The 12,585-nt window shown below is 30.4% G+C and overlaps 1 protein-coding gene across 1 annotated transcript; it reads left to right on the forward strand.

Annotated features, from left to right (window-relative positions):
* The first annotated feature begins 10,416 nt into the window (after nucleotides 1-10,416).
* Nucleotides 10,417-12,339, forward strand: LOC145075499 (uncharacterized). The gene is made up of 3 exons (XM_079021728.1): nucleotides 10,417-10,588; nucleotides 11,363-11,562; nucleotides 11,776-12,339. The coding sequence occupies exons 1-3, from the start codon at nucleotides 10,417-10,419 to the stop codon at nucleotides 12,337-12,339; spliced, it is 936 nt and encodes a 311-aa protein (XP_078877854.1).
* The last annotated feature ends 246 nt before the right edge of the window (nucleotides 12,340-12,585 follow it).

Here is a 12,585-nt window from a genome sequence, read left to right on the forward strand (position 1 = left end):
TCGACAAGATCTACAGCTTTCGTTTAGACTCCGTCGGCTAATTTTTGCTTTATTTTTCGTTCATATTTTTATAAAATTAAATGGTTTGTTAAAATCATAACTCTTTCGTACGAACTCCGTTTTTAACATTATTTTTCTCAAAATTCTTATTTAAAAGAATACTACGATTTTCTTTTTGGTGACTTAGCTAAAATTCAACCATTCTTTTCGTAGTTTTTTACGTCACACATTCCTTGTGCGTGACTAATTTTTATATCTTTTAAAAATCATATCTAAATCATATGGATTCGGATTTCTACGAAATTTATATTTTCTGGATCGAGACGACGTATATTTTCTAAATTATATATATATATATATATATATATATATATATATATATATATACATATATGTTTTGTCGCACTTATTTTCACGATTTACCGGCGATTCGGCTGGTTTTTCCTATTTTATTATATTATAATAATCATAAAACACATAATATTCACATAATTCTTCTTTATTACGTCAAATACGTTACAATTGTTGACTCTATCTATTGTTTTGGTTAATATTATTTATCCTAGATAATCTTCTATAAAATAAATTATTTTTAACGTTTATTATATCTTAATTGATTTGCCTGAATCTACGGTTGTTACATACCGGTAATTTGAGTTCAATCAAAAATAGGTTTCATGTTTGGGATGTTTCTTGGTGTTTTATTTGGAATTGGGATTATGGTGGGTTGGCGTCATATGACGAGACAAAGAAGCAAAAATCGCACTGCCAAGGTAATTAGTTACATTATCATCAAATTTTTGTTATAACTAGTTGATTATGAAGAATTTGATTATTATATACTAGGCGTGAGACTCATGTATTACATGGATTTATCCTAGATAATCTTCTATAAAATAAATTATTTTTAACGTTTATTATATCTTAATTGATTTGTCTGAATCTACGGTTGTTACATACCGGTGATTTGAGTTCAATCAAAAATAGGTTTCATGTTTGGGATGTTTCTTGGTGTTTTATTTGGAATTGGGATTATGGTGGGTTGGCGTCATATGATGAGACAAAGAAGCAAAAATCGCATTGCCAAGGTAATTAGTTACATTATCATCAAATTTTTGTTATAACTAGTTGATTATCAAGAATTTGATTATTATATACTAGGTATGAGACTCATGTATTACATGGGTTTATTTAAAAAAATTAAATATGAAATTTTAACAATTTGAAAATTTTAAATTTATAAGAAATATGAGAAAATATTTGAATTATTAAAATTAATGAGGTTTTAATGTATTGAATACATCTACTCTAATAAATGAAGATTTTTTTTGCCACATGTCATCTTTTCTTTCATTTGGACACATGACATTTTCTAGAATTTTTAAATTTTATATTCTTCCACTTGTCATTTTATTGTATTTTTCATTTTATTAAATTAAAATTCTACATTTAATATGTAAAGTAATATATATGTAAGGTATTTATTAGAAAAAGTTTATATGTAAGGTATATAAAGTTTTTCTAATAAATACCTTACATATATATTACTTTACATATTAAATGTAGAATTTTAATTTAATAAAATGAAAAATACAATAAAATGACAAGTGGAATAATATAAAATTTAAAAATTCTAGAAAATGTCATATGTCCAGATAAAGAAAAAGATGACATGTGGCAAAAAAACCTTCATTTATTAGAGTAGATATTGAGTTTGTGTAATATAATAATTGTTCATTAGGAATTCGTATTAAGTATTCACATTTGACTTTGTTATCTTATTAGTTTTAATGATGATAGAGTTTATACAAAATAGTTTGAGCATTATTGAGATGCTTTACTTTCATTTGCAACAATGTTTCACTTTTTTTTTTTTTTTTTTTTTTTTGCAAAAGTGGTTATTTTAGATTGCCGAATTACATTTGTTGGATCAGTATCCTGTATGACATACATTTGTTACGGTTTATTCGTTCACACCATTCAACTCTGTTCTCTTTTTTGTTTTCCAGTGTAACAATCAAGTAGGATCTACAACAACATATTTCGTTTCTCTAAAATTCCAAAAATATGAAATTTTAAAAATACTTGAAGCCTTTATGATATGTGGAAAGCAAGAGGGTGTTTGGAAATGTGTTTTAAGTTTGATTACAGCAACTTGAACTCTTGAAGAATTGGAATCTGAAATTATATAATCAGTTAATTTGTAAGAGACACAGACACAATGCAAGTTTACTTTGTTTTTGTCCTTTGTTTGATACTAATTTTAATGTAACACATTTGCTTTGTCGAGTTTTTAGAAACGAATAAAAGCAAAAAACAATTGCAACAGATGAAGATAACTATAAAGAAGCTATTGAAGTCTCATTTAATGTTTTTTCTCCCCCAAGGAATTTGTAAGTACCATGAAACCATTTTTAATTATTTTTATCTTATGCTGTTTTTTTCTCCCCAAGGAATTTGTAAGTACCATGAAGCCATTTTTAATTATTTTTATCTTATGTTGTTTTTTTATGACAATTCATATAATAATAATATATAATACTTTCCTTTTATGAACACCTGGTTCAAATTTGAAACAATAAATAACAATTTCATATTTATAAAAACCATGTTGAAATTTGAAAGGACTCAACACTATGTGTAACTTGTATTGGTGAAGTTGAGTGTGCTGATCATATTCTTATGAGATGCTCATATGCAAGACTTATGATGAACAAGATTTTGAATGGTGTGGATTAAACAAAGAAGAATTCAATGATGTTGGTGAACTACTTCATTTTGCAGCTTTATAGGGTTGATGTCCAGTGGCGAATCTAGGACTTGAACTAAAGGGTGTCCAATTCAAATAGAGTGACAAAAAAATTGAAAAAAAATATATATTTTATTGGATCGGGTTGTCCGTAATACCTTGGTTATTACCAAATATCAAAGTTAATGATAAAACAAATATCGGTAACAATTATTAACTATATACAAACATTTGTATTAAATAAAAAAAACTAATGACCTAACATCACATTTAAAATATTCTATGTTTTTAAATTATGTATTAATACTCATATTTATAAAATTTGATATAAGTTATTAACATGAATTAACATCACTTCTTATTTCGAATATGTCATTGAGTTGAGATTTATAAATAATTTGGTCTAAACTTAAATTTAGTTTCGGTTTAAATCTTTATATTCTTTACATCAAAAACTTTTAAATTATCTAATAAAAATATGGGACATAGTAAAATAATAGGAAATATTAAACCCTACAGTAAAAGTATAGTACCTTTATCAATTGTCGGACAACATGTTTTTTCTCACAGTTTCCAATTTACAGGAAAAATGCTTTTCAAATCTTGTTCACTCCTCACTCAAAATCCACTTGCAAGATTTCCAAGAGAAGAAATACTACTCCATCCTGTAGAACAAGCACCACTGACCGGAGAGGCGGAGAAGGGTGTTGAAGCATATGTTAGTAGACGAAGGAGACTATAGAGAGGTAAATAGGGCAGCGACGGGATGTGGCGGCGAGCACCGGAGAGCAAGATAGCGGTTGATTGTGGAGGTCAAGGACGGCGGGCAGTGGTGGTGTACGATCCGGGAAACTCAATTTATATGAAAAATTAGTGAGATAGTGAAATTATTCGGTTGTTTGGTTGTTATTTATATTTTTTCTCACTTTCCGTTTCCTATTTTTTCTCACCGTTTCCATGTGATAAATTTTTATAATATATTACAATTATATATGGATTATTGTTATTGATTTGGTTTGGTTAAAAATTTCATGGGTGTCATTCCAAAATATTCAAGGGTGTCCTTAGAGAAAGTCTTATATACTGTGTAAATAAAATTTGAAAGTAAGGGGTGTCCAAGGACACCCTTTGAATGTATGTAGGGTCGCCCCTGTCGATGTCCTAAAAAGCACATTAAACTGCTATGTATTTACTACAGTCCGCTATGGAATCTTTGGATGATCAGGAATAGAGATGAGCATATGGACCGGGGAACCGGCCGGAACCGGTCCCGGAACTAGAACCCGATGGAACTGGTCGGGCCGGGACCGGTACTATAATATCGTCAATTTTTGGAACCGGGAGCCGGTCGTTTGAACCGACTCAAAACGGGGAACCGGACCGGATAACTCACTCAAATTTTGAAAGTTGCATAACTCACTCAATTTAACTTTTTTTTTTACCTGAATCTTATTCCTACATGTAGATTATGATTTGCAATTAAGTTTAGACTATAAAAATGTTTGATTTGGTTAAAAATTGAATGAGTGACAAGCCTCGCAAGGAATGGTATCAAATTAAAAAAAATTATGTTTCAGAAATTAAATGTAAACTGACTTTGTTGTTGAAATGTGCATACCTCACTCAATTTAACTTTTTTTGACTTGAATCTTTTTGCTATATGTAGATTACGATTTATAGTTAAGTTTAGACTATAAAAACGCTTGATTTGGTTAAAAATTGAATGATTTACAAGCCCCGCAAGGAAGAGTGTCAAATCAGAATTTTTTTTATGTTTCAACAATTAAATGTAATCTGACTTTGTTGTTCAAATGTGCATACCTCACTCAATTTAACTTTTTTTGACCTGAATCTTCTTCCTACATGTATATGAGGATTTGTAGTTAAGTTTAAACTATAAAAACGCTTGATTTGGTAAAAAATTGAATGAGTTACAAGCCCCGCAAGGAAGGGTGTCATAACATATATTTTTTTTTTTATGTTTCAACATTTAAATGTAATCTGACTATGTTGTTCAAATGTACATACCTCACTCAATTTAACTTGTTTTGACCTGAATCTTTTTCCTACATTTATATGAGGATTTGTAGTTAAGTTTAAACTATAAAAACGCTTGACTTAGTTAAATATTGAATGGGTTACAATCCCCGCAAGGAATGATGTCAAATTAGAATTTTTTTATATTACAACAATTAAACGTAATCTGATTTTGTTGTTCAAATGTGCATAACACACTCAATCTGGGTTTTTTTTTTACCTGAATCTTTTTCCTACACGTAGTTCAGGTTTTGTAGTTAAGTTTAGAGTATAAAAACGCTTGATTTGGTTAAAAATTGAATGAGTTACAAGCCCCACTAGGAAGTATGTCAAATCAGACCGGTTCCAAAATCGAAAACTCGGCTAAAACCGGAACCGGTAGAACCGTCGGACCGGTTCAGTTCTTGATTTTGGCCAAAGCCGGTTCCCAGGTCGGGCCGGTTCCGGCCGGTTCACTCCGTTTGCTCATGCCTAATCAGGAATGATAGATTATTTAGAGTATCTACTACAATCTATAGAGGCACTGAAAACATCAAAGCGATGACATATTTATGGCTCATATGCAGGGGCAATGGTCAAGTTGGTAAATCGATAGATTTGAATTCCTCCCCCCTTTCCCCTATGTAATGAACTAAAAATTAAAAACTATGTTTGTTCTTCTTTGCTCTTGCCTAGTCACTTGCTAAACATTGAGTTTTTTTTTAATATATTTTGTTGTTTCTAAAAAAAATCAGATTTTTGGGTTGTGGTTGCAACATTGAAGGTAGTTTAATTCTTCATTTATATTTCATTTTCCTTATTCATTTTTTGTTAATTAAATGAAAAAAAAATATATTTTAGGAGTTCATTGATAATGAAGGTGGTGGTGAATCAACAATTATTCAAGCATTATGCATGTATCATGATTTTTCTGAAAGATTATCCTACATAAGTTGGAAGGGAACAAAAGTTAGTTGCAAATGACGATGGTTTGGATGATTACTAAAAGGTACTACAATGATGATTATGCATCTTATATCATCATTTGTCCCATTATCACTTATATGTAATTTCGTTTTTTCTAATTGTAGCTGGACTCTTTTACACGTTATTTTTCAAGGATAAATTTAATTTTGTTTTGATATTATCAATGAGTGACATTGAACCACCATTGACCTATTTGGCATTAACTTATTAAAAAAAAAATCCAATTTCCAAATTCTATTTCTAGTCGATCCAGAAAAACAACCAATAATTATTTTTCCAGATTAAATATTTATTTAACTTAATAATATTTTTTTAATAAAAATGCTTATCATCTTATTGTGTTCATAAAAATAGGATTTTACAAAATATGTTTGGTTTAAATTATATGGTAGCAAAAAACAATAGATTGATAAAATATTTTAAAAAATATATTTCGGATAACTTAACCTATTTCAAAAAGGGAAAATGACTTGTAAGGGTAACGAAGTATTAGACTTGTACAAAAAATACCATTAAACTTTTTTTTTGTACACATATTACCAATCAACTATAGCTTTTGTACACATATGACCATTAAACTTCACATTTGTTCAAAAATACCATTATGTTACCGGTAATAGTAGGTCACCAGCCACGTAACATGTCACGTGGCATGTCATGTGGCTGCTGATGTGGATTTTATTGTATATTATGTACACATTATACCATTAAACTTTTTTTTGTACACATTATACCATTAAACTTTTTTGTGTACATTTTACCATTAAACTTTTTTTCCACATTTTACCATTAATCTTATATAATTTATTCAAAAAATATCATTTCAAAAAATACATATTTTTACATAAAATGGGTTTTCCATCACCTATTGTGACTCCCTGGTTTTGTAAGGTTAGGGGGAAACGGTTTTTTTTTTAAATGACACTAAGGACTTTCTTTTACAACTACATTGTGAATTTATGTTGGTCATACATCAATTGAAACCCAGAAGGTTTGAACTCGAGACTTTTATCTGGAGCGGCGAAGAAATACTCAATTGTTTATTATTTTAGCTAATGTCTAATAAACATATTCTTATAAGGGATTTTCTTAGGAAACTATGTTTGAGGCACACTTATAAACTCATGAAACATTTTGTACATGTTACCTTATTATAATCCCCCCTCTTCTTGATTATGATTGATGATTAAAAAAGCGCATTGAAATTATGTCGTTGTTTACCGATAGGAAAATGATTTATAATGATAAGTTTACTAAAATTTAAAAAATCAGTAAAATCCACATCAAGTGATGGAAAACCTACTTTTATGTAATAATATGTATTTTTTGAAATGATATTTTTTCAATAAATTATATAACATTAATGTTAAAATGTGTATAAAAAAAGTTTAATGGTAAAATGTATACAAAAAAAAAAGTTTAATGGTATAATGTATATAAAAAATAGTTTAATGGTATAATGTATACAAAAAAAAAGTTTAATGGTATAATGTATATAAAAAATAGTTTAATGGTATAATGTATACAAAAAAAAAGTTTAATGGTATAATGTATATAAAAAATAGTTTAATGGTATAATGTGTACATAATAAACAGTAAAATCCACGTCAGCAGCCACATGGCATGCCACGTGGCATGCTACGTAGCTAATGACATATTATTATCGGTAATATAATGATATTTTTTAAACAAATATGAAGTTTAATGGTCATATGTACAAAAGTTATAGTTGATTGGTGATGTGTGTACAAAAAAAAAGTTCAATGGTATTTTTTATACAAGTCTAATACTTTGTTACCCTTACAAGTCATTTTCCCATTTCAAAAACATCTTTTTATTTTCCAAACATTTTTTTAAGTTTATTGGTTCTTTTTAAAAACAAATTAACATTTCTCAAACTTAATTCCAAATACCTCTAATAAATCAAATCAGTGAATCGCCCATGGCCCAACAAATGTTTAAAGTTTAAAATTTTGAAAAAGAAAGTAAGAGTGAGATTAGAGGCCAGAAGTGATAACCAACGTCAAGACTAAACTGACAAACCTAGCTACATAATCAAAGTTCTTAGTCCAAAAGCAATGTCTAAAACTCTAATTGTGGGCTCTTCCTTCCGATAACCACCTTCAGATAATTTTATCTTGTCTTTAATTCAATACATCAAAGGATAAACGACTGATAGTTATAGGCCCCCGATAAGAATGGCCTATGTAACCTCAAGTTAGACCTGCACATTTGCAGTCCCAGACCGGTCTTTTTGAGGTCGGTCTCGGAACGGTCCGGTATTTTATCAGACCGGTCTCGTTCGGTCTTTTTTCGATCCGGTCTTTTTTCGGACCGATCTTTTTGCGGATCGGTCTTTTTCGGTCTCGTCTATCGGTCTTTTTTGGTTCGATTTATGGGTTTTTTTGTTCGGTTTTGGTATTTTTCGAATCTTTTGTTTTGGTTTCGAGTTTTTTCCAGTAATAAATGTGAGATTATCACCAAAATAATAAATTAAGATTTATTAAAAATGATAATTTAAATTTAATAAAAAAAATGATATAAATTATATAGTTTGTGATTAAAAATTATATAATTAACACAAAAATTATATATTTATAAAGTTTGGTTACAAGCATTGTTACAAAAAAAGAGAGATTAATCGTGGATTAATCGCTTGACGTTTTCCAACCGTCAAGGATTAAGGCATTAATCGGCTTGGTGTGATTAATCGACAACAAAAGTAAAAAAAAATCAAAAAAGGTAAAAAAAAATTAAAAATTCAAAAAAACAACTTTTTTTTACTCCAAAGTTTTCAAATTTTCAAAATTTCAAATATTATACCAAAATGTTCATATTTTTGTATTTTCAAATTTTCAAATTACAAATTTTCTTATTTTTCAATTTTTGAAGTACTTGTTTTTCTTAAGATATATTAATATTTAATTAATTTTAATATTTTTTAATAATCTGTGGTCCCCGATTAATCCTCGCCAAGACCGATTAATCATTTAACAACAGTCGACCGTCGAGCTACCGTCAAACGATTTTTACAACCTTGGTTACAAGTCTATTTTTTCAGACCGGACTCATACCAGTCCGGTCTTTTTTAGGACCGATCTCCAAACGGTCTGGTCTTTTTCGGACCGGTCCGGGACGGTCTCAAGCTGGTCTTTTTTCGGTCCAGTCTTTTCTACGACCGGTCTTTCTTCGGTCCGGTCTCGGGCTTTTTTTGGGTCCGGTCTAAGACCAGTCTTTTTGTGCAGGTCTACCACAAGTTGAACGCCCTTATGAGCTTTTGGCCAGGCCTACTCACAAAGGAACTCTTTAACATGTTTTAGTTTTTACTTATATTATATACAAAACTTCATAAATGGTCCTTCTAGTTTCACAAAATCTAAAGTTTCGTCCCTAATTTTAAAAAAATTCACGGATGGTCCCTATGGTTTCAAAACTTTTAAGTAAAGGTCCATATTGCTAATTCCGTCAGGTTTTGTCCATTAAGTGAAGGACATTTCCGCCATTTCACTATCATAGGCATAGCCGGTGGTAGGGGGGGGGGGGCAACCAGGGCCTGGTTTTGTAAGGGGCCCTTTTTTTTTTTTAATATATTCAATTGCAGCCCATTTTAATCTCTTAGCCCAAATCTTTTCTTAGTCCACAAACGTAGATAGCAGGTCGGCACTCGACAACAAAGGCTTCAGTGACTATTCATTAACTGACAATTATTATTAATTAATTGATTATTAGCGGCTTAGGCACTTATCACATCCGTTACTATGAATTCGCTGCGGCAGAAGAGAAGGAGAAGCATTGAAATTGATCATTCATAACTTCATATCAGGCAATTGTCTAATTGATTATTCACTTATTCAGATAATCAGATTAATAGTTTTATTAGTTTATAATTGAATGATGATTGATGAGCAATTGAACTTGAATCATAATCAAACTTCACTAATTCAATTAAGATTGAATGTTGTTTATGTGATTATTGATTGAATTTTGAAATTAAGTTGAATTCAAAAATCTGATTATATGATTGAAGGTTAAATTCTGTTGAAAGTTGAAATTGTGATTATTATGATATTGTCATATTGAAAGTTGAAAGTAATAAAATTGTAGTGATGAAGTCTAAACAACCATCCGATAGTAAAAAACGTAAAAAGAGAAAACTAGAAGAAGAAAAGAGAAAGGCCGACGCCGGTGCTCTAGATAAGTTTATTCATAGACAACCTGTTGAAGAGAATGTTGAGCACCAATAAAATGTAGAAGTAGAAGTAGAAGAGGCAAAAGAGCAAGAGCCCGTTAAAGATCTCGTTGATATATGTAATCCAAGAAGGTGGAAAAAACTTAATTATGAATAGCTTAAACTTTTGGTTGAGAAAGGTCCTAAAAGAGATACTAGTATTATGTATGGTCCCTACGATTAATCTGGTAGACGATTTTCTGCAGCTTTATATACAAGAACTTTACCAAATTTGGAGAAGTGTGATAGAGAATAGATAGTATATTCGAAAGAGCTCGACAAGGTATTTCGTTTTTGTTGTAAAGTGTTAAGAAAAGGGATTTCTAAAGGTAAAACGGATGACAAAGGTTATTCGAATTGGCACCATGTTACGAGTAGAGTTAAAGAACACGAATTTTCCTTGGATCGTCTCACAAATAGGAATACGTGGTTTAATATGCGTAAAAGATTGAACTTAAATGAAACAATTGATAAAGTTCAATACGAGCAATACAAGAAAGAAAAAGATTACCGGAATCAAGTCCTTTTGCGAATCATTGCAGTAGTGAAGTTTCTTGCTAAACATAATTTAGCATTTCGTGGATCAAATGAAAAGTTGTATAAAAAAGGTAACTATATATATATATATATATATATATATATATATATATATATATATATATATATATATATATTCCAATTCCAATGAATACCTTTTTGCTAATTATTATTATTGATTCCACTTCTTATTTGTTAAATATATTTAACAAGTAATGGAAAATTTTTGGGTGTCATTGAAATGTTGGAAGAGTTTGACCCGATTATCAAAGAGCATATGCGACGGATCACAAATGACGAGCTTCATGTACATTATCTTGGGCACACGATCCAAAACGAACTAATACTTTCGATAGCTCACGAAATTAAAAAATAACTTATCAAGACGATAAAGGAAGCAAAGTACTACTCAATCATACTTGATTGTACTCTTGATTCAAGTCACCAAGAATAGATGACTATAATAGTGAGGTATTTAAAGTTATCATATAATTATGTTACTGTTGAGGAGTCCTTTTTAGGTTTTTTGAATGTTGATGATACCTTCGGATAAGGACTATTTGATATTACACTTGAGGAGTTAAAGTCTTTTGGTCTTGAAATTGATGATATGCGTGGTCAAGATGATAATGGAGCAAACATGAAAGGAAAACACCAAGGAGTGCAAAAAAGATTTTTAGATATAAATCCTAGAGCATTTTACACTCCTTATGGTTGCCATTCTCTTAATCTAACATTATGTGATATGGTTAACAAGTGTGTTAAATGAAAGAAGTTTTTTGGATTCATCCAACACATTTATACTATCATTGCAAATTCTACTAAGAGGTGGGAAATCTTAAAAGATAATGTAAAAGTTTGGAGTCTTAAGTCAATGTGTCAAACTCGATGGGAAAGCCGAGTTGAGAGTGTAAAGGCTATTAAAATGCAACTTGTTGACGTACGAGAAGCTTTACTTCAAGTTGGAGAAAAAGATAATGATGTTGCAATTGCAAGTGAAGCAACTTCACTAATAGAAAAAGAACTTGGTGACTTTGAATTTTTGGTATCAACTGTTATCTGGCATGAAGTGCTAAACCATTGAATATTGTGAGTAAAAAGTTAAAGTCAAAGGATATGCATCCTGATAATGTTGTTACAGAAATAAACAAATTGATTGAGTACTTCAAGGATTATTGAGAAATGGTTTTTTAAAAGCAATTGATAAAGCTAAGGACATTGCTATTGAAATGGTATTCATCCAATATTTCCACAAAAGCGTTCGATTGAAAGGAAAAAAAGGTTTGATGAGAGTTCAAGTAGAGAAGAAGTTTCATTTACACCTGAAGAGAATTTCAGAGTTAATTATTTCTTATACTTTGTTGATCAAGCTATTTCTTCTCTTGAGACAAGATTTGAACAATTCAAAGAGTATGACAAAGTATTTGGTTTTTTATTTCCACATAATTTGAAGGAAATTGAAGATAAAGATCTTAAGTCATCTTGTCATCGTCTTGAAAAAGCACTCAAATTTGACGAAAAATCGGATATTGATGCCGATGAACTTTATACGGAGTTGAAATTATTTGAGACATTGGAAACCAATGAATTTAGCAACCCTATAGATGTTTTGAAGTTTTTGAAAGAACTTGATTATTTCCTAAATGCAAGCATTGCATATATAATATTGTTGACTATTCCAGTAACGGTGGCATCTGCAGAAAGGAGTTTTTCTATGTTCAAGTTATTGAAGTCTTACTTATGTTCCACAATGTCACAAGAAAGACTTAGTGGTTTGGCGATGATATCTATCGAGAACGAAATCTTAGAGAGTATAGACTAGGGATGAGCATACGACCCGTGGGACCGGACCGGACCGGAAAAAAACCGAGACCGGACCCGGACCGAACCGGATTATCATATTAATGGGCCGGTTTTCGGGTTTGATTTTTATCAATAATCGGGTTTCGGGTTTGGACCGGACCGTACCCGAATTAAAGGATTTAACCCGGACCAGATCGGAAAACCAAAAATTATTATTTTTTTTTTTATCGACAAACAGTAAGCAAGAATTACCAAAATAAAAAAA

The sequence above is a fragment of the Lactuca serriola genome, chromosome 9 (genome assembly GCF_051521515.1).
Source record: "Lactuca serriola cultivar US96UC23 chromosome 9, Lser_US96UC23_V15, whole genome shotgun sequence".
NCBI classification, from domain to species: Eukaryota; Viridiplantae; Streptophyta; class Magnoliopsida; order Asterales; family Asteraceae; genus Lactuca; species Lactuca serriola.

Coding starts and splice junctions, on each gene's coding strand:
- LOC145075499 (XM_079021728.1), top strand. CDS start 10,417: ATGCGTAAAAGATTGAACTTAAATGAAACAATTGATAAAGTTCAATAC. Junction 10,589..11,362: donor TGAAAAGTTGTATAAAAAAG/GTAACTATATAT, acceptor AAATCTTAAAAG/ATAATGTAAAAGTTTGGAGT. Junction 11,563..11,775: donor TTGGTGACTTTGAATTTTTG/GTATCAACTGTT, acceptor TTTCCACAAAAG/CGTTCGATTGAAAGGAAAAA.